This window comes from Corella eumyota, chromosome 2 (assembly GCF_963082875.1).
Source record: "Corella eumyota chromosome 2, kaCorEumy4.1, whole genome shotgun sequence".
Lineage (NCBI taxonomy): Eukaryota > Metazoa > Chordata > Ascidiacea > Phlebobranchia > Corellidae > Corella > Corella eumyota.
The window spans coordinates 13,182,644-13,204,253 of record NC_137491.1 but is presented as its reverse complement, the minus strand read 5'-3'; the positions used below and the strand labels follow the sequence as shown (position 1 = coordinate 13,204,253).

Sequence of the window (21,610 nt, the reverse complement as noted above, 5' to 3'; positions counted from 1 at the left end):
TAAACACATTTTGCACTAGTTTCCTACGTTTGGCAAACATTTACTTTGTATTTTCTGGCTTAAGGTATTTATTTTACGACGTATCACGAAAGTATTAACAGTACTACTGACTTTAAAAAATTTTATTATTAGACTGTTACCGAAATTGTGTAAATGTACATTTTTTTAACAACTTAAATTTTATATAGTTAACAATCGTGCGGATATAGTATTTTATTATTAAAACAATGTGATAATAATAATATAAGGGTTAAAATGGTTATTATAAAACCATCTTATCATTCCAATGCCTTTTCTATATTCTTGTGCTATTTCAATATTTTATTTTAATTTTTATTTAATACAAAGTTATTTTATAGGTTGATCAGCATGTTTAATTAAAGATACCAAATTTTTAAAACAAAATTCGATAAAAAATTATAAAAGCTGTTTGCATTAGTTAATAATAAAAACAATGTTAACACACAAAAAATTTACACGAAAATATTAAATTCAAATTATAATCAGCAATTGCTATTTTAAAAGGAATAAATTACAAGTGCGTAGGGCAAGTAATAATTTCAAGTAAAGGATATACAGTATTGGTCAGTATAACATTATTTCACCCAATATTTATTAAAAGTCACAAAAAATCAAATCACAAAATTCTGTTATCTTATATATATTACAAAACATTAGAAACTCATATTTTTTATCAAATTACCGCTAACTTAAAATTGATACATACTTAATAAACGTTTTGCAACGCCTTATAATTAAAAAAAATAACAAGCAATAAGCAAAAAAAAAAAATTTAGTCAATTAGTATATACAACGTTAAAAGTTAATAAATAAGTAACAATAAAAATGTTAATAAAAATCAGTGGGATTAGAAAGTATCAAAGATTTTTTGATTCCATATAAATTTATAAATATTAAAATGGATTGCATCATGCTGATTGATTTACAGATTTCAAAAATTGTAATAAAAAAAAATTAAAAATTAGTTAAAATGCAAGACTTTTGTAAAGGAGGCATATTAATACTTTTAAAATAGAAAAAGGGGTTGATTTTAAGGGTAAAATTACACATAATGCTTTTCAGCAAAATTTTAAAACATAGTATAAAATTTAGTAAAAGCATTTAAAACACAATTTTAAGGCATAAAATATTATAAAAACTCTCAATTATAAATCATAAAAATGTTTTAAATTTTAATATAAGATTTGGTCATTACAGCGGATTGTTTTTCGCGTTTGGTACATTTGTAAAAAAACGCACAAAAAATAATGTACTAAATTTAAATGTCAATGTCCATTTCTAACTTGAAATACCCATAAAAATTTAAACTAGTAAATGAATTGAAACTGGAAAATAAGTGCCGTTCCAAAAACCACAATAAAACAGTAAATAAATACAATGACGTCATCAGATAAAATGTATGACGTCGTAATTGCACAAGAAAGCAACTTTTTGCATATTTGTTGATAACACAAACACTGTTGAAACTTTTGGGCAATATACGTCATCAAAACAAGACACCTTTTTTAAATTTCATGACGTCATGTTACTTTTATGACTTCTCTCTTTTTTACACCAATTTTTGTGACGTCATATACGCGTGATCACGTTCAATAAAACGACGTAAACAAATTGTATTTTTATGTAAATCAAATGGCTGTGAAAAAACTATATCTCTTTATGACGTCAAAACCATTTTACAAAATAGCTGTCGAATTGTGTTCCTTAGCGGCTTCAACCGCAAAGTGAACGGACGGAAAAGAAAAAGCTAAAATGTCAACTTCGTCTTCGCCGTCGGCAGCGACCTTCGACCTGGTGACTCCGACCTTGACCAACTGATTAAGAATGTCGGGTTGAAGGGCGGCCAGATAAACAGTCAGTTTAAGTTCGCGCAGTTCTTTACATACCTTAAAAAAACAGATATAAGTTTTTACATTTTTTTTTAATTGACTACTTAGTTTAAGATTCGACATTGTTGCTAACAGAAATGTGAAAAGTAAATATTTATACTAAAAATCGTACTATTTTTTTATACTTTAAAACAAACCCACTGATACTTATTTACTTTATGCACTATACCTGTTTAACTGCTTCCATACCAACGATATCAATAAAAGTCCAACCAGAGCAATCCAATACAACCGTGTGGAAGTTAACACAAGACCTGTCTTCCACATCAGAAACGTCTTCGTTCACTTCGCCGAACCTCACGTTTCCCGTTCCCGCGTTCATTACCACGACCTGGTCGATTCGTCCGTTTGAACCGTTGCGGGAAACTTCCGCCTCCAGCTCGGCCTGATTGCTGTCAGTCGATTCGGGCTCCAACAATGCCACCCTTTGTTCCGAAACGCGTGAGTTGACAAGGTTTCGGTCGCACTCACGTTTTACTTCGATTGTCTCAGAACAGGTAGCTAGTAATTTAGCTTTGTTGCCAAAGAACGGGGATTGTGAGAATCGGATAATACGAACTCCGGATACAACCTTTGCCTTCACACAATTTGTTTAACAAATCTAATTTTCAACAAAAAAACGTTTACCAACAACAATTAAAAACATTAAATAAAAATCTATTTACCTGACTGTATTTGCCCAAATCCTTGTACAAAGTTGTTTCGCCTATAGCACCTCTAAAGGTGATTGTCGGCGCGTAAATCCTTAAAACAACCGTCAGTAGAAGGCAGCCTACACCAGCAAATAAACCAAGATCCACACCTAAGGTGACCACCGCTGTAAATGTAAACAACCATACTGTCTGTAATAAAAAATAACAAGTTTTAAAAATAACTTTAAAGTTAAATAAAAGTTCATCATAATCTTATAAACTTACAAAATCGTATTTGCAAAGCCTCCAAAGCCGAGGTAGCTCGGTGAACTGAAGGAATAAAGATCTGATATTGACCATTATAATACAGGATAAACACGCTATAGGTAAGGGAGAGAGAAGGGGTCCGATAAACAACAAAACTAATAAGATCACTACACAAGATACAAAATCTGACATCTGCAAAGCATAAAAAAGGTTTAGTTTCGAAATAGAGAATTAAAATATCTTACGTTATGTATAAAAAAGGTTTATGTGTGATTAAAATACAGATAAATATAATCTACTAAATCTACTAAAAAGGTGAACTGTTGTGACGTGTTTAGGCTATCCGTGAACATCGGATTCGGGAGCGAATAGTGTGGTGTTGGTACGGCTCAAACCCAAAACTTTTTCAATGTACCACACCACCGTATTGTATTGAATTATTTAGTACTTTATATAACGAGACATTAAAACTGACTTGTGTTCTTGTTCCACTGCTTTCTTTCACCACGCTCCTGGCTAGCGCCCCAGAGCAAGCGTGGCCTTGAAAAAAACCGCATGATATTTGAGATACGCCCAAAGCAAATAACTCCTGCAAAAATGATTGCGTTTGATTAATTTTTTTATTCCACTTGTCAAAAGTGAAAGGCTATGGCATCTCTATATCAGGTTATTATTTGACGCATTACAAAGCATTGCACATTATATTTAAATTATTAAAAAGAATTAAATGCATATGAAACACAATGAAGTCTTATTTAATCACCCTTTACAATATCTGTTAATAAAGTTAAATAATCTAGGTGCAATATAATGACCAAAATAGTATTATTAAATGCTTTTATTTTAATTAATTTGTTATTTTAGTAACAGCGTGTTAAATTTAGGCAAGGGCGAAAAAGTAAACGGGCGTTTATTAATGTTCAAGTAGGTCAAAGGTTATTAAAGTTCAATCCAAATCAAATTTATTGTCGGAAGACCGAATTATATAAATTATTTAAATAATGCAATTTTTAATTCTTGTTATCCTGGTTTTAACAAAACTAATTTTTAAAACTGGTCACATAAATTTTTAATAAATTAACTATTTAGTAACAAATCTATTTCTTAAGAATGGAATTGGTAAAATGTTCAGGCTCGACGATTTGCCGGTAAATTAAACTCTTTAAATACGAGACGATACGGAATTAAAGCAAACATTTTTAAATTAAACGTGCTAACGCTGTTAAAGGGTTCCAAGACAATCTCAAAAAAATTGTGTTGTCAGCTTTATTGCATAACAACGTCAGCATATTTAGGTTGAACACATAACTGCTGTACACACGCTTTTAAATCTTATAGTTTGTTTTCCTTTACTAATTAAGTGTAGATTGTTTATCATGTGCGCTTTTCTTTATTATTATAGTAAACTACACCTTTTTGCGTTAATAAACACTACGGCCATAAATTACATGGATTTGACATAAACGGTGCGTCATAATAATATATTTAATCTAAACAAAGTATCCGCATTTCGTCACAGGTATTAAGATAATGAGTTAAAACAAAACAATTAAGGTTAAAGGACTTTAAGTCTAATTAGATTTTAAAACAAACTGATTACATAAGTTTATTATAAAAAGTGCAGACATAATTGAGTTATAACCTAAATGGTATTTTTGTAAGTTTACAAGTAAAATTTTGTTTTTAGCAGTCTTTAGGAATTTTTTTTTAAATAAACATTATGCCTATTTATATTTAAACTTAAGTTATTAATTATATCACAATACCTGATTAGGAGATATGCTGTAACCATGTTTTTTCGCAAATAATTTTCCCACCGATACTGTAATAGCAAACCCAACTATAGCAATGGAAAACGAATCAGCTATCAATCGTGGCCATAATTTTACATCGGGCACTATTGGTGGGGGTAACCTTTAAAAAAAACATTTTCAGATAAATTAGTATTAAATTTTAAAGTTAAATTAAAAATTTAAAAAATATTTTATTAATAAAAATAAATGGGCTTTATGTATGCAATTATTAACTAAAAACAATAAAAAGGTTTATCGAAATAAAATTTTCTTGGTGTATAATCTCTATAAAACAACTTTGCAAGTTGCAATCTTTTCGTTTATTGTTTGCAGTCTAAACTAGAGAAACAGACAGATAGTCTAAGGAAAACCGCCCAAAGTTAATTATTTAAATTATTTTTGTTGACTCTACAAATAAAGTATAACGGGAATTTAAAACTAAGCAAAAAGTGCCTTTCACCGATTCTTGTTTAATTACACGAGGATATAATTAACCAATAATTAACAGAGCTGATTTTTATCTTTCGAAAACGCTACTTTGCAAAATGGAGCACATACCTTGTAAGAAGTAAAATATGCCAAGGTCAAACCTAATAACTAGCAATTTATTGTTAAATTTGTAAATAAGTCGTTAAAATTTAACAACTTTAACAAACTAAATATTTATTTTTGTCAATGCCGATTGTCGCATTTGGCCATTTCAACAGTGTTTTAAAACGCATAATAAAAAAAACATTAAACATTTTAGGTGATATAATAAAACTTAAATTTGGTGATTACTTGATTTTCCAAGGAAATTAAGTCATTAATTTAATTTTACAATACACTTTAAAACCAGATATGTATTTACCTAAATGCCATAAAAATCAACATTTATTAACAAAAAGTGTTTACCCTTTCGGTATTTTTCCGACAACAACGACGTTATACAATGCAGCTAGATCGACGAAAGTTGAAACAATTGTTGCAATAATAACAACTATTAACTCGATTGGAATAGGAATATTGTGAAATTTTGCTTTATATTTTCTAAAAAAAAAAAAATTAAACAGTTAAACAACAAACGTGGTATAAACTAATTCACTTAATAAAAGTACTTAAAAGTTTTACATTTAAGATGTAAAAACAGCGTTTTAAAAAAAATAACGATTCGAAAAAACTAATCCGTTTTACGGTTCGGTAATAAGTGATAACTTGCCACCAATAGATAACTACAGCAGATAAACCGGTTATAAGTTATCTGACTTATTGGAAAACAAGTATTAGCGATGTGCTATTTCATGCATGATAAACAAACACTTTTAAGTCTACACTTAATCCTATTATGAGTAAAAGACGTTTGCAAGCACATTATAACTTATATAAGTAAAAAATAAACATAAACACACGCCGTTATCGAAAATTTGATTTCCCAAATACTTTTATAAATAATGATAAGCGTTTTCCAAGAGTGCCGCAATTAATTGAAATATTTTTTTAAGTTCGGCTTTTTTTGTTGTTGTTAAAGATGGCACAAAAAAATGAAATGTTAAAACAAATGCGACAAAACAAAATAGAGTTATTTCGCCTAAAAATGACGTCACAGGTTTAATTGATTTTGTTTTAAAAAGAACTTGATTCGCCTCCAACCAAGTTTTGCAAAACGCTAATCCGGATTTGAATTATAATCAAAACACCATAATATTAAAGTAAACCCACAACTACTGATTAACTATAGATTTAATTTTACAAACAAAATAGTTTAAATTAAAAAAAAATGGTTGCTTTAGTTTCGACATTGTAAAATTGATACTAAAACAAGATATGAGCTGTTAAATTTTACGCAAAAATATTTTATAAAATAAAAATATGAGTTTGGCTGTTTAAATATTTCAAAATATTGTTTGTTTTACTTACTGGTTGATGATTTTGAAAGGATATAAAATAATGACACTTATCACAGAAATAATAACTTCGGCCGGTACTGTTTCATCAAGACGGTTAAATAATTCGATATAGGTCTAAAAATAAACAAAAGTTACAATTTTAAAATTAACGAAAAAACAAGATTACATTTATTCTTGTAAAACTTATAAAGGTCAAGAAATTTCCATAGTAAAGTCGTTGAAATATTTTTAACCTTCCAATTACAATAGGTAAAATGACACAGCAAATTAGTCTCATATGCGGGTCACGTAGTCAATATAGTGAATACTATTACGCACATGTTACATCATAATAACATTATTCTACATGAAAAAGAATACAATGAATGGATCAAAAGTGTATTAATTATATTAGTACAAAATAATATTTTAAATTTAAAAAAAAAAATCTAAAAGTATGTTTGGTTGGATTTTTTAAGTGTATTTAACACAGTGTAATTAAAAGGAATAACTTTAAAGCCTTATTTTCAATACCATATCTTCTACCCCTAAAAAACTTATACCCGTACCATTTTGTTACACTAGTATACCTATATAAGCAAAATTTCCTTTTTAGTTACTTGCATATTAGGCTTTAAAATATAAAAATGGAAATGGTTTATTTAAAAAACTACCTTCATAATAGCAAAAGGGGCTTGTTGTCTTTCTAAAGTGATTCCAAAACAATATTTAATCTGAGCTGTAAAGACGAAAATAGCTGCTCCTGTTGTAAAACCAGACACTAGAGGGTCAGATAAGAAAAGAGCAACAAAGCCGAGATTTAAAGATCCAAGAATAATCTAAATCCAAGCAATTTTAATTTTCTTTTTAAATAGTTGCATATTATACATAAATAAAGTTGATTTATTTATATCATCAAGTAAAATCTACAAAAAAGTATATATACAAAATAGTCAATTTAAAAACTAATTTATCATTTAAATAAATCAAACTAATGCAAATAAAAACCATTTAACAATGATATGCTAAAACCATTTTAATCATTATCACATTTACTAAAAACAAGTAAACACTAGTTTGCAAACATAAACTCTTAACAAAAATGACTTTGCATTTTTAAGTTAGTCAAAAACATCTAGTTATCACACTTTTCTATATTGAGTGGAGTACATTTTAGAGTTTTGTTACATCAAAAAAAAAAATAATATATTATTCTGAGAATGATAATAATAGTCAAAAGATATTAAAATTTGTTTACAAATCTATCTTAAATAAGTTTAGAGAGATTTTTTAAATGAGAATAAAAATAGCAAAATAAGTTTAAATTTAAATACAATAATGTATACAAATAAAGTTTAATCATGTAAATAATCCTTGCAAATTGGATAAATTAAGGAGGTAAAATACAATTCACAAAAAAAAAAAGGGGGACCAAAAGGAGTTCATTAGGAATTGTTTAAATTCAATATCAAGCAACTTTTATTTGGTTATATAAAAAAAATTGTTGAAGTAACTTTCATTTATAAAATTATGAAATATAGCTATACAAAGAACTTTACAACTAGTTAAGAAAGATTGACAAAAATTAATAAAAAAAACTAAGATAAAACCTTCTTAGACACAGTTGATTAAAGTCTTATCTGCTTAAAGCATTGCAATGTCCTAATATTTAATTTAATATACTTTATATCCTGATGTGTTTTATATCCTGATGTGTTTTATACATCATACAAATACAAAAAAAAATTTTAAACACCCACATATATAAGATCTGTGATGTCATACTTTAGTATTGTTTGTTATATCCTAATTACAACAACTAAAATACAGAAAAAATTTGACAAATAGTGCAGTTTAAAAAGTTTACAGAATCCTTTAGAACAATCCTAAGAGAATAAGTAAGTTTAAAAATTATATATTTTCTTATAAGGAATAGAAGACAAGGATCGATTAAGGGTAAGTTAGTATAATTTTTCTCTTTTGTTTAGGTCTACATGCACTGTATAATAATGATATTTATAAAATAGATTTTTTTTAATGCTAAATTATAGGCACATAGGTCATAAACTTTTAATACTAAATATTACCTGCACAAATCCAATTAAAAGTGTGAGAGATGAAATTATAGACAATTTGTACAAAGAAAATTCATCATATTCAGTAACACCTATAAATAATTTTTTTTATTTTATAAAAATAAAAAAGGATTTTAGTATTTTAAACCAGATATAGATAATCAATAACATCATAAATAAAATCGTTGAACAATGGACAATGGTATTTTAATAAGGTGTAAATTTCACACATACAATCAGACTATTGTGTTCAATTTGTTTGGTTTTTTATTTTTAAAACTTATATATAAAATTCGAATTGTTCATATTTTAAGTATTTTTATCTTACAATTTTAAATTAAAACTCTTAAACAAAAAAGTGATGTAAACCGTTGGCAAAATGAACAAAATAAATGTAATAACAAACAAAATTATGTTTTAAAAACAATAAAAAAATTGTTACCTGATTCTGTTGTGGCAGTAACATCAGTTGTAAACATATTAGTTGATAATACAGTAAATTGGGTAGGTACTGTTGAATTAGAAGGCACAAATGGATATTGTAGCAAATACTTTTCTAATGCAGCACCCAACATTAAACTCACAACAGCAAAGGTGCCTGAACCATGTTTAGCAAGATTGTAAAAAAAAACAAATATAAAATAATAATGACAATAAAAGTATGTTTCCATGCACAAATTCCTTTTTAACATTTAATTTAATCTTATGTCAGTTTATATGTGTTTATTTATAATTATATCTTTAATTTATTTTTTTAGATTGGGTTTAATTAATTATTTAACCTATGTATCTTTGTTGTAAACACTTAAATATCACTGTTTACACCATTATTTTTAATCTTAAGTTTAAAACTAAACTTTGAATTCATATAATACTAAAATCCAATTCTAAAAAATTATAGTATTTTCACAAACCAAAACTTACCAACAGAAACATGCTTTGATGTTCCTAAAAATGCATATGTTAAGGGTGCAAAAAATCCAGTATACATTCCATTAATAGGGGCTACACCGGCAAGTAACCCATAAGCAAGACCTATTATAAAAAAAATAATTTAAAATAAAAAACAACAGTTTAAATGCTTTTTATTGAGAGTTACTTAACCTTTTTAAGCAAATACTTTGTTACACTAAATATAAGCCTTATGATTTGATTTGAAATTAAGTTACTTAACCTTTTTAAGCAAATACTTTGTTACACTGGATATAAGAAAATGATGAATGCTACAATCAAATAAAAATCTAAATTTGATTTTTTAAAGCTTTATTTTGTATTTAATTGAACACAAATAAACAACTCCCTTACTTTGTGGAATTCTGATAATTGCGGTGGTAACTCCTCCAATCAGATCTCCAAAGATATCAAATTTAGAATAGTTTGGAAGCCAATCCAAAATTGGAAACAGCCCAAAAATAAAATTTAAAACACATCTACCATTGCATTGCACATTTTTCTTGACCTTTTCCCTGCAAAAAAACAGTACCAACATTGTGTAATACTTACATAAAACAATGTAAATATTATTATTTTCATGCAATATATAGAAAGACAGGCTACTTAATTGATTAAAACAATTATTAAATGTATATACTTCAAAGAAATGTGCTTTGGTTCAATGTAGCCAAATTCCTCTCTTAATTGTTCTTCGGTCCAATATTTTTTGTTGTCCATAGCTTTTATATTTAAAACACCTTATTTATGCATAATTTATCTATAAACAAATGTTTTGCTTTAACATTTGTTTTTAAAAAATTTAAACTTTAAACTCTGATAGACGATTATAAAAACTAAATCCAGATTTCTAATTTCTATTTTTGTCTGATATTACAAACACAAACTTTACTACTTAGAAATTTTAGCTACATACATTTAAAATATATACAAAATGCAAAAAATAACACTTTAACTCTTATGATAAAATTACTGCATATAAATACATTACATCTTATGGGCTTATGTATCACTATTGTTACTGGTGATGACAGCTAATCACACTTTTATAAAATACAATAAAAGTAACAATAAAGTATCTTTTTTAATAAACTAAGAGTTAAAAGTTATTTAAAAAAATGCAAAACAGGAACTAAATTTTATACAATAACATGTTGTTTAATCACAGAGCGGCACCATCAGTAAATAAAGTTGGGCAATCTAACTCATAATTTATACAAAAACAAGTTAACGATCTTAAACTATCACTTAAAAATTAAAAAACACTAGGATTGCACCAAAACATCTTCAAAAAAACAATGTTTAAATAAATGTAAAACGAATGATTCATCTGTTTACACTCAATACTCTAGTACGTCATAAGAACAGGCAAGCTACTTAACTATATGATCGATTAAAATCATGCCGTAATGCACAGAAACGTTGTGCACTAATTCATGCGTCACTCGTGTTTAAACTGCCCGCCTTTCACCGGAAAACTTAATCTTTACGACTACCGCGTGCATCGTCATAGCTCAAGACAGCACCTAATTGCCTAATGATTACATACCGGTATCAATTACCCCAGCTCGTTTTAGAAAAAAAAACGTAATTTGGCGATAACTTGTATTTTACTACATAAGATAAATATCCAAATTGCGATTTGTAACTTCCATGTACCTTACGCAACTTTATTATATGTTATAACACAAAATTTATATTATTTAGAGTACGGGAAAATCCCATTATTGAAAATCGGATTAGCCCCTTTTTCTATAGTTTTTTACACCATAAATAATTTCACTTTTAATTAGCTCAAAAACGTTTTTTTGTTTAAATAATTTAATTACGTCATTTAGTTTAAATAACTTCTATGTAATTAACTATTTTTAATTAAAGGAAAAATTGTTATATAATACATACTGATTAAACAAATGGTTTCTTTTCTAATTGAATCTTGCCATGCAGTTAAGTGATATCTTATAAATTTGTTAATTCACGGTTGTTAACAATTTAATAAACAACAATGTTAATGTTGTCAAAATAACAAATAACAGAATGTTATCGTTAAAAATTAAATAAAAAAATTCCTAAAAATAATTCATTTTGTCTAAATTCAACTACAATAATTTAAATAAAAATAAAGTCGACTTAAAAAATAAATTCAAAATTTATGATTGTCATAAAGTTGAATAAAAATGTACAAGTCATGTGCAATAGCCGAGGTTAAAATAGCATTTTAAAAACGAGGTCAATAATTTACTAATTTCTTAGGTGAATATATTGTTAAAGCAGTTTATAGCCATAGAAGCGTAATGTGTACCGACTACAAGAGTAATGCTAAAAGTTAAATAAAATACGAATGTGAAATTCAGCAGTAAAATTTAATGAATATATAAAGTAGCAAGTTGCAAGCTGTGGTACAAATAAATGCAAAATTTTGTTGTTGAAATAAAAAAGCAGGAGGAGAGATTTAGTAAATAAGTTGGTTTAACTAAATTATACATAGAACAACTAAAGCCAATTTCAGAAATATTTAACTTATACAACTGGTAATATTTAATATTTTTTGGTGACGTAGCAGATTGTAGCAAATATTGACTTAGCGATAATACAGTTGCTGGTTGAACAATGCCAACAATTTCCTAGCCTTACAATCTTTTTACACGATGTCATATTAGAAATCGAAAAACCCTTGTATAAATCATAAAACACATACAAAACGACACGAGTTGTTATAAAAACTAGTACGGTTATTTATAACAAGATTTATAGGATGGTATGTTATATAAAGCCCGTATTCTTGTTCTAAGGGTTACTTATCTGGTGATGTAAACTGAATAGAGTCTCATAAGCCGTTTAAATATATTAAATGTGAGTGAGAATATATTAAAATAAAGGGTTAGCAAGGCATGCGTTTTTAAATAAACACAGTAAAGTGAGCTATTACTAAAAAAAGGCAAAAATGCAGATTCCAACAAAATTAAACCTTTTTACTATACGTTTAAAGTAATGCTAATAAAAGAAATATTTTAGATAATGTAGCCCATTTATTTTCTTGGTGTCAGTATGTTTATCTAATTACTAAATTTTATTACTATATTTTTAGAAATTACATAAACCAGAAAACTCTGAAAATGTCAGCTGATCTAGAAAATTCAGACGACTTTTTGGAGCTTATTACCGATCAAGATGTGGTTAAAAAATATGGGTTGCCAAAAAAAGAACCTGTTCCAATTAAAACAAAACTTAAAGAAGAAATAAATCAAGCATTTACTTGTTCTGGTAATCATTGTTTTTAATTAATTTAAAGTAAATAAAATTTTACATAGACTATTTTATTACGTACAGAAGATTAAGTTTAAATAAGAACATCAAGCTAAGGTAAGATGTCAGCTGCTAAATTATAAATTAAAGTTAAACCTTATTGGCACCTTTTGTTTTATTATGACATATTTTAAAAGTTTAAAAGTTCTAAATTTACGAAACTCCCTAAATTGTATCTCATATAACAGTTTATCATCTACACAAAATGTCCGATGTGTGTCATAAATGATCCAGATTTTAAGAGTAATTTATGTACAGCATAAATACATCATACAATTAAAGTTGTCGAGAGTTAAAATAACACACCGAGTATATGCGCATTTTAGTTTTGTTTATATAAACTTTACAGACTAATAATTAAACTTCGACAAAAAAACAATGATTATTTTTTTTTAAAAACATTTAGGTCAAAAGGTCAAGAAAATTGTCCAATCTTTTATTCCCATAACCGATTGGATTCCAAATTATAAAGTTAAGAGAGATATTGCCGGTGATATTACTTCCGGTTTGACCGTAGGAGTGGTGCAAATACCACAAGGTAAACTTGAACAATTTAATCGTGATCACTAATTTTTAAAATCCTTACGATGCTTTTTTTTGATTTTTCATTATGTATGTATTTGAGATTCTAAGAAAATGCCCATTTCAGTCTATTTTTATGTTTTTGATGCAGGTATGGCTTACGCATTATTGGCATCACTACCACCAATAGCGGGACTGTACACATCATTTTTTCCTGTGTTGGTATATGCGTTATTTGCGTCGTCTAAACATTTATCTATGGGTACTTTCGCAATTGTTTCGTTGATGGTAGGCGGTGTCATAGACCAGGCAAGTGTGTTTATTAGGCTCTGTTGTAACTTCAGTTTGCCCAAACCAATATTACAATCACTTTCATAATTAATTTATTGCGCATAATAACTAACCGAACATATGTACTATTTTTCGTTAAATTTTACAACATAGAAATAGCATGTAAAAAATCTTGTAATTTACCGAATACTCGAAAATAAAGTAACCATGTAATCGTTGCTTTACATAATGCTAGTAATGTTATGTTGCAAAAATCACAATAAGATTGAAATAAATTAACGTCAATAAACTCTCACTAAATTATTTAACTTAACGCATGCTTTTTTTAGGTTGTACCAGATACTTACTGCGACCAGTTTAATGTAGCTACCACAACGACTAGTGTATTGAATGCCACCGATGCGGCGACGTCGCCATGCGATATTGATGCAAGAAAATATGAAGTGGCAGTTGCGCTGTGTGTGTGTATTGCGGTGCTTCATGTAAGTTTTGTGAATCTTAATATATTCAGATTTAAATCTAGTAATTTTATTATTTAAAAGATAATACCAACTTTAATAATCGTTGATCTAATAATAATAATAATTACATTAAGTTGGTAAGTTTTTTTTGCTTACTTTTCTTTGCCTACTTTTTTTGCCAATATTAATGCTTAGATAAAACGTCATCATTTTGTATAATAACACTAAAATAAACTACAAAATTAAAGTCTTTAAAATTTTGACTTGTGATGTACGTTTAGTTTGCGATGTACGTCTTAAGACTCGGGGTGATCATAGTCTATCTTTCCACCCACATGGTGGCAGGATTCACATGTGGTGCTGCATTTCACGTCCTGACGTCCCAAGTTCCAAAATTACTTGGAATTTACGTTCCTAGACAAACAGGAGCTTTCAGTTTAATTTTCGTAGGTTAACTTTTTAAACACTGTAAATTAATAAACTGCCTTAAAAGTTTTAAGTAACTGTATTTTAAAAATAAAATGTAAAAGGCGGCCACCTATAAGTATGACTGAACTGTTTTTTTGTGTTTTTTTTAATGTCAATTTCGTTATGTTTTAGTAATATAGTTAGTTTTAACCTATTTACATACACTTTTAAATTTGTCATCATTTTTATAATAAGAACCAATTTAGTAAATGTTAATGTTTAACTACCCAGACTTACATCGAGCTGTTTAAAAATATCGCCACCATAAATTGGGCCACAGTTATCCTTTCAACTGTTTGCATCATCTTTTTAATGATTGGAAAGGTAAGAAATATCATTTAAATTTTTATAGTTTTTATGTATTTGCAGTTAGCATTATATTAACGTAATATTAAATTAGGTTAAAAAACTGTTTTACTTTTAACGTAGTCGGTCTTTTAAACCTATACAACACAAGATACTATTATGTATAAAAAAACGTATATATAAATCAAACGTATCAATGAATTCTCACGTTATTTTAACAATATATAAAGTGGATTTGGTCAGCAAAATATCTGTTACAAAATTAATCAGTAAACAAACAAAAACTAGTGATATGGGTTTTGAATTTGCTAATCTACAACAAATTGCAAAAAGTTTTTCAAAAAGAGACGCAAAGCGGCAACTGTGTTTGTTTTTTTTTGTTTGTTTAACAATATCGCATAAGTTTTATAACAAATGTAGACAAGTGCTGCAAATAAATTTGCAAGAAGGCAATTATAATACAACAGCTCGATGTAAAAAATAATACACGCGCTTTGTTTTTTTTAGGAAATAAACATGAGGTTTAAGAAAAAACTTCCTTTTCCGTTGCCTTGGGAACTGGTAGTTGTAATCTGCTCAACCCTAACCTCCTATTTTGGTTACTTAAACATAAACTACGATGTTCAAATTATTGGGACCATACCCCAGGGGTTAGTGAACTATTTTAAATTTAAATTAAATAAGTTTTAATTTAAACAATGGCCTAAAGTATAACCCATTTTTTTAAATTTTATTTTAAATTCTTCAAGGTTATATTCTTTACATAAGTTCAATTCTTTTTTTATAAGCATACAAGTTTCTGTCCCGGCAGCAAACGACATTGGAGAAGTGATGATTAGAAGTGTAGCAATAGCAATAGTTAGTTTTAGCGTGTCCATTTCTATGGCGAGAATGTTTTCGGTAAAGCATGGATACGACATCGATGCTAATCAGGTAATTAACTGAAATTGCCAATATTTCTCTATCTCCAATTTCATTTTGGTATCACTGTTAATGAACTTTGTATTTGTGTATTGTACCATTTAAAATTTTAAATTAAATATGTATTAAAGTGAGCTTACCAGTTAATTTAACTACAAAAACAAAACAATTTATAACACTATACTTAAATTATAAACATTTGTAAAGCCTGAGAAAGGCAGAAAATGTCTATAAAATACGATAGATATTAAAAGACGCATGTTTAAACATTAAATTAATATAAGTCTTTTCAATAACAAAAGGAACTGTTGGCCTACGCTCTTTCAAATGCGATCTCTTCCTTTTTCTCGTGTTTTCCTGGTTCAGCCTCGTTGTCAAGGACAACCATTGCCGAAGAAACGGGCGGAAATACTCAGGTTTTAAATTATTTTATTTTTAAAAATATTATTTAAAATAGATAAATTTGTATTATTTTTGGATTTAAGTTAATAAACAATATTATTGGGCCTACTATTTGAAAAATTGTTATGTCTCATGCGCTAAGCAAATTGATTTTAGTTTAAATAATTTCAAGTTTAAACTCTATTTTTTTCTATTTTTTTTTATTCATACTTTACATTTTTCGTTCATGTTGTATAAAAATGGTGTTATTGTTTGTAACAGCTAACTGGCATTATCTCATCGGGGATAATTGTAATTGTTTTATTCTTTATCGGTCCGTTGTTTGAACCGCTGCCAGAAGCAGCTTTGGCCTCTATTATAGTGGTCAATCTTAAAAGAATGTTGCTGCAACTAGAACAGGTAAAATAAAATAAATAAATTAATTCTTATGCATCGTTTTGTTTTTAATAATAATTTGTCGTTTAAATTAGATATTATTTTAACATATGTTGAACACAAGTATAATCAATTTACCTTCCTTATATTGCCAGAAACACGTGTACGATATAATTTCTGGTTATAACGTCGTGTTACATATGACGCATGGTATGATTATAGCGTTATTTCCATAACCGTTTTTTAAATAACTTTTTATCTTAGTTAAAGCCACTATACAAGATTAGCAAATTGGACACAGCAGTATGGTTTATTGCTTGGTTAGGTGTCATTTTATTCAATGTTGATGTCGGTTTATTTATTGGACTTGGATTTTCGTTACTTTCCGTAATATTTCGAAATCAGTGGTAAACTTTTTGTAATATAGTGTAACGTATGTAATATAACAGAGTTGAGGTTAATGGTAAAAACTAATGATTTTTTTAATGTTAACACGAGTAAAATATTGTTCCTTTGGTTAATAAAAAAATTTAACTACATACCTTTTCCTTAATATTTTAAAAAACCTTCAATTGTGTTTCAAACGTAATAAAATGTTTAACATATATTTTATTACAGTGCAAATGGCAATGTGATTAGCCAAGTAGGTGATACAGGAATTTATCGAAACCCCAAAAAATTTGATACAGTCACGACAGAATCCATCATTATTTTTAAATTCGAGTGTCCAATATTTTTTGTCAATGTGGAAAGGTGTGTTTAAAATTTTTAAAAAGTGAATGTGATAAAATAAATTTGAGTTTAAATTGGTTGTTTTTGATTTTGTAACTCTTGTTTAAATAAAATATTGTTAATTTTTTTAAATATAAATGTTTTATTCTGTATCAGATTTAAAAACCAATTAATAGAATCACTTGGATTCGAACCAAGCAAAGAAGCCGGGAAACTAAAACGAATACAAGAAAAAGAAAGGAAACTTGGCAAAAAAATAGAGATTAGTTCTGTCGCTGTCAACGAAGCATTCGTTCAAGAAAACGGTTTACGCGAAGATGTCGAAAACGGAAAACCGTTAGATAACGCAACAGATTTGCAACAAGTAAAATTAGACGAGCCCGGTAGCCTACAAGCCAAACTAAAACTTCCTTCTAAAAAAGACGTCCACCCACGGACAAAATGTATAAGCCACGTAATTTTAGACATGAGTGCATGTGGCTATATTGATAATGATGGAATGAAGGCAATTAAAGCAACGTACACCAATTTAAAGATTTTGGGAATTAAATTGTTTTTGGCTGGTTGCAACAGTAAGTTTAGCTTTTACAATTTTTATTTACCTTTTATAATGGCTATAAAATGTTAAATTATTTTTATATTTAGAAAAGACGGTTCGCACTCTGCTAGACTCCGACTTTCCAGGTTCGAATTCCGACGCTGAGGAGAAAATATTTTTTATATCTAATGTAATTGCAGAGGAGTATGCTAAACGGAACATCGCCTCCCGCAAAAGCACATCTTCCTTACAAAGCCAAACTAAATTGTTGAACGAGACCGAATCAAAAGACGACGACGCTTCCACTAGTTTATAGAAATCAAAGTTAGTTTATAGAAACTTAAATCTAACAACTACGGAATGCGAAAAAATTGTTCTGTATTGCGAATTGTCCCAAAGAAATCCATAATTTTAAAGCATGAAAAACTAAATGAAATTTAATTGCATGCATTGTTTTACCAAAAATAATTTTGGCTGTAATCGTGTTAATACCATATTGTAAAAAATTATATTTATCTTTTCTTCTTGATGGTTTTTTTAAACGCTTGTGTTATAGTACGCTATTGTTTTAAAAATGTATGTATTTTAAATTTAAAGTAATACAAGCTATTTATCTAACTTAAAACTGTTCTGCAATAAAATGATTTGTTTAAACAAAACGTTGAAATAACATAAAAACTGTGTTTTAAAGTTATTTTTAGAATACAAAAATAAGTTTTTTTTGATTAATTTGCTTAAATAAAAAGCTTGCTTAGCAGTCTTAAAAAAAATGGTTTAATTTTTTTTTCTTAAAAATACTAATCTTTGTCTCATAAAACTTGGTCGTGACTTAAAAAAAAGATTAGCCAAAATTTCAGTTTAATAACATCGTGATAAATTAACTGGTTAGTATTTAAATCAGGTATTAAAACTTTTAATTATCACGTTAGTAAATTTGGGTAATTTTAAAAATTTTTTAATTTTTAAAAACACATTGTAAGTTACGCACAATTTAAATAAGATTTTGATACAGAGGTCTTAACAAAAAAGTGTTTAATGCCTTTAATGAATTATAAGGCTTGTTTTCTTATTTTTATATGTTTTCTTTTTTAATTATTGTAATTTTAATTAGGAAATATTTTAATTAACACACATTTTAATAGATATGTTAAAAATATAGTAAACCTATTTTAAAAAATATTACTTGATAAAACGACATAAATGCAATAGTTACACGCCCCAGGATATTTAAAAGAATCTTATGCACGTTTTGGCCAATTTTTCCACTACGCAATAACTCGTTGTTAGCACGATTCTTTGCGGGAAATTTTCGAGTAAGAATATAAATGGGATTCGGTAAAGATTACCGTAGCTATTTATTTAAACGTATCTGATTAAACTTAGGTGTGACCCGATCAACCTTTTAACAATTTAGCTATATCTAATTTAATAACTACATTAGATTAAATAATAAAAGAATATTTATAATTTTATCTGTTCGCTGTAAAGTCTTCAAATAAAATTATTAAAAATCAAATAACTTTTTTTACATAGACGGCAAAATGAAGATGTTGTATAAAGTAACTTTATTGTGCTTGTTAATTTCCTTAATTTCGGCTCAAAATTCAGGTCTAAAAGGAAGAATAAACTTACCAGGCTTGCAAACAAGTAAAAAATAGTGTAAATATAGTTTTCTTAATATCTAAGGCCATTTATTTTTAACCAAGTAATATTTTTTTTGCAGTTTTAGACAGTGTTCGATTTGCTGCCACAAAATTTCCAAACTTATTTGTTAACTTGGGAGAATTCTCTTCCATTAACGTCAAAGGAACATTTACACAAAAATACTTGCTACAAAAGTAAGTTGTATTTGTAATTTATATGCTATGAACACGCGCTAAAAAGGCTAAGAAACCATAAAAATTAAAAAAAAGATTAATAAAATCCAAATAGATATATAACAAATTAAAAAAAAAACATAATGCTATTTTTTTAATTTTATAAAGTGTACAAGCTGAATCTTTAAGTTTTACCGAGCAATCCGACGTTAAATTATCGGAAATGATTTTCACAAACTTTACTTTGACCAACGTGACCTTAACCGGACAGTGGGTTTCAGTTTATTTGGCAAGAGGGTAAACTAATTTTTTTATACATCTAAACAGCAATTGAACGAAAACTAATTTAGCAATGATTATATTAATGGTTATTACAAGAGCTCCAAAAAAAATTTTATAAGAATTTTGTTGTATGTTTTTTAAATTGAATATGCAACTATTAATCATGTCGCCACATTTTTTAAATTAAATATAATTTTGATTTTTTAAAGATTTAAGTAAATAAAAATATTTTTGTAATTGGAATAGTTAGTTTTATAAACCTTTTTTTATATTTTGCAGAAGAATTTTGTTTAAAAAAATTGGCAACTTTGAAGCAAGAGTCCAAAACATCAAATTTGTATATGGCGTGTTGTTAAAACCATTGAATGGAAAATTTTTGGTAAAAATAAAATTTAGTTACGTAAATAAAAATGTTCTCTCAAAGCTAATTTTTTTTTTTCAAATTTAAACTGAGCAAATATTTTCCTTTTTTAGTTTAACGTTGAAAGATGTAGTATAATAAACGATGATGACTTGTCGGTGAAGTTTACAACTTTTAATGCCGACAGTGACACAAAATCTTCTCTTGAAAATTTACTCCGTTTTCAGATTGTTAAAAGGGTATTTTTGTGTACTAAAACCAACTTTAAAGTTATAAATTTTTTATTGTACAAATATCCATTTGTTTTTCCAAAAAACACCGAATATTTTAACAACAGTAATATTTTGGTTTGTTTTACATTCTTGTTGTTTAGATATGCGCATCATATATTCAAACACAAAGTGCGCTAGTATCGAACCTTCAACCAAATCGTAAGCTTAAATTCGAATAATACTTATTATTATTAATTAAATTCCGCCATTTTAAAACAAATATTGCCCTTATTTTAACTGAATTAAATACTTATTAGTAGTTTTAAAACTGTTTATTAAATCTAATTATGACTTGTTTATTTTGTGCAAAGAAATACTGTTGTTTTAATTTTTTTTTCGTTTATTAAAAAAAACATTTTTTTATTTTTCTATTTTTACCTAAATTTGTTAATAAGCTAACATATTTAGCTGTAATGTCATTGGGTGGAATTGCTGATATGGATGGGAGTATAGAAGGAAATATTGATATAGACGAAACAGGACTTGTGTTCAATTTTGCCGGACGTTGCTTTTTACCCGGCCATCCAGAAATCAAGTAAAACATCGAAAAATTAATTTAACAAAACATTTTTTTGGCGTGTTTAGAAATTGGTTGTTGCACTTTTAACTTAACTTTTTCATTTAATTTGTTTAATAAATCATTTTCAAGACAACAAAAATATAATTCAAAATGTTTTAGCTATAATTACTCTTCTGGCAATCCTCCTGAATTCAGTTTCTCGAACAAATCGATTCAAATAGTTGGTGATGAGTACATACTTCAAACATTTATTGCAACTTTACATTCTCGGAAATTAATGGGTGCCACCATCTCACAAAAAGAGGTAAGATTAATTTAAGCTACAAACATCAAAAAAATTACAATTAAAAATTACAGTTGATTTTAATCTGTTTAAACCAGCAGCAAAAGATATAACCAATTTTTTAGTTCTATACACCAACTTTGCTTTTAGTTACCTCCAATGCTTGCTGGAATGTTAAGTACGGACATGATTAGTTTGGCGATGGATTTACCTGAGTTACAAAAATATGGAAAAAGGTAAAAAATGTCAAGTTTTCAACC

At 27.6% G+C, this 21,610-nt stretch overlaps 2 protein-coding genes across 3 annotated transcripts; one reads left to right on the top strand and one right to left on the bottom strand.

Moving 5' to 3' along the window:
* Positions 1-231: 231 nt before the first annotated feature.
* On the bottom strand, positions 232-10,255 carry LOC145741772 (prestin-like). Of its 2 annotated transcripts, XM_082559423.1 has the most exons (14): positions 10,134-10,255; positions 9,848-10,008; positions 9,467-9,577; positions 8,985-9,140; positions 8,555-8,634; positions 7,142-7,306; positions 6,499-6,602; positions 5,497-5,631; positions 4,576-4,723; positions 3,285-3,398; positions 2,828-3,001; positions 2,576-2,752; positions 2,080-2,487; positions 234-1,907 (listed from the first exon to the last, which is right to left on the bottom strand). In XM_082559423.1, the coding sequence occupies exons 1-14, from the start codon at positions 10,211-10,213 to the stop codon at positions 1,698-1,700; spliced, it is 2,223 nt and encodes a 740-aa protein (XP_082415549.1). In that variant the 5' UTR covers positions 10,214-10,255; the 3' UTR covers positions 234-1,697. The 2 variants fall into 2 exon arrangements, with proteins under 2 accessions (XP_082415550.1, XP_082415549.1); XM_082559424.1 differs by lacking the exon at positions 7,142-7,306 and having other exon boundaries at positions 232-1,907.
* Positions 8,294-18,354, top strand: LOC145742445 (prestin-like). Its single transcript, XM_082560223.1, has 15 exons — positions 8,294-8,423; positions 12,582-12,757; positions 13,206-13,337; positions 13,473-13,630; positions 13,942-14,094; positions 14,355-14,519; positions 14,773-14,865; positions 15,355-15,497; positions 15,636-15,780; positions 16,071-16,184; positions 16,432-16,569; positions 16,810-16,952; positions 17,164-17,298; positions 17,434-17,849; positions 17,923-18,354. Exons 2-15 carry the CDS (start codon positions 12,610-12,612, stop codon positions 18,129-18,131), a joined length of 2,292 nt encoding a protein of 763 aa, XP_082416349.1. The 5' UTR covers positions 8,294-8,423; positions 12,582-12,609; the 3' UTR covers positions 18,132-18,354.
* Positions 18,355-21,610: the final 3,256 nt, after the last annotated feature.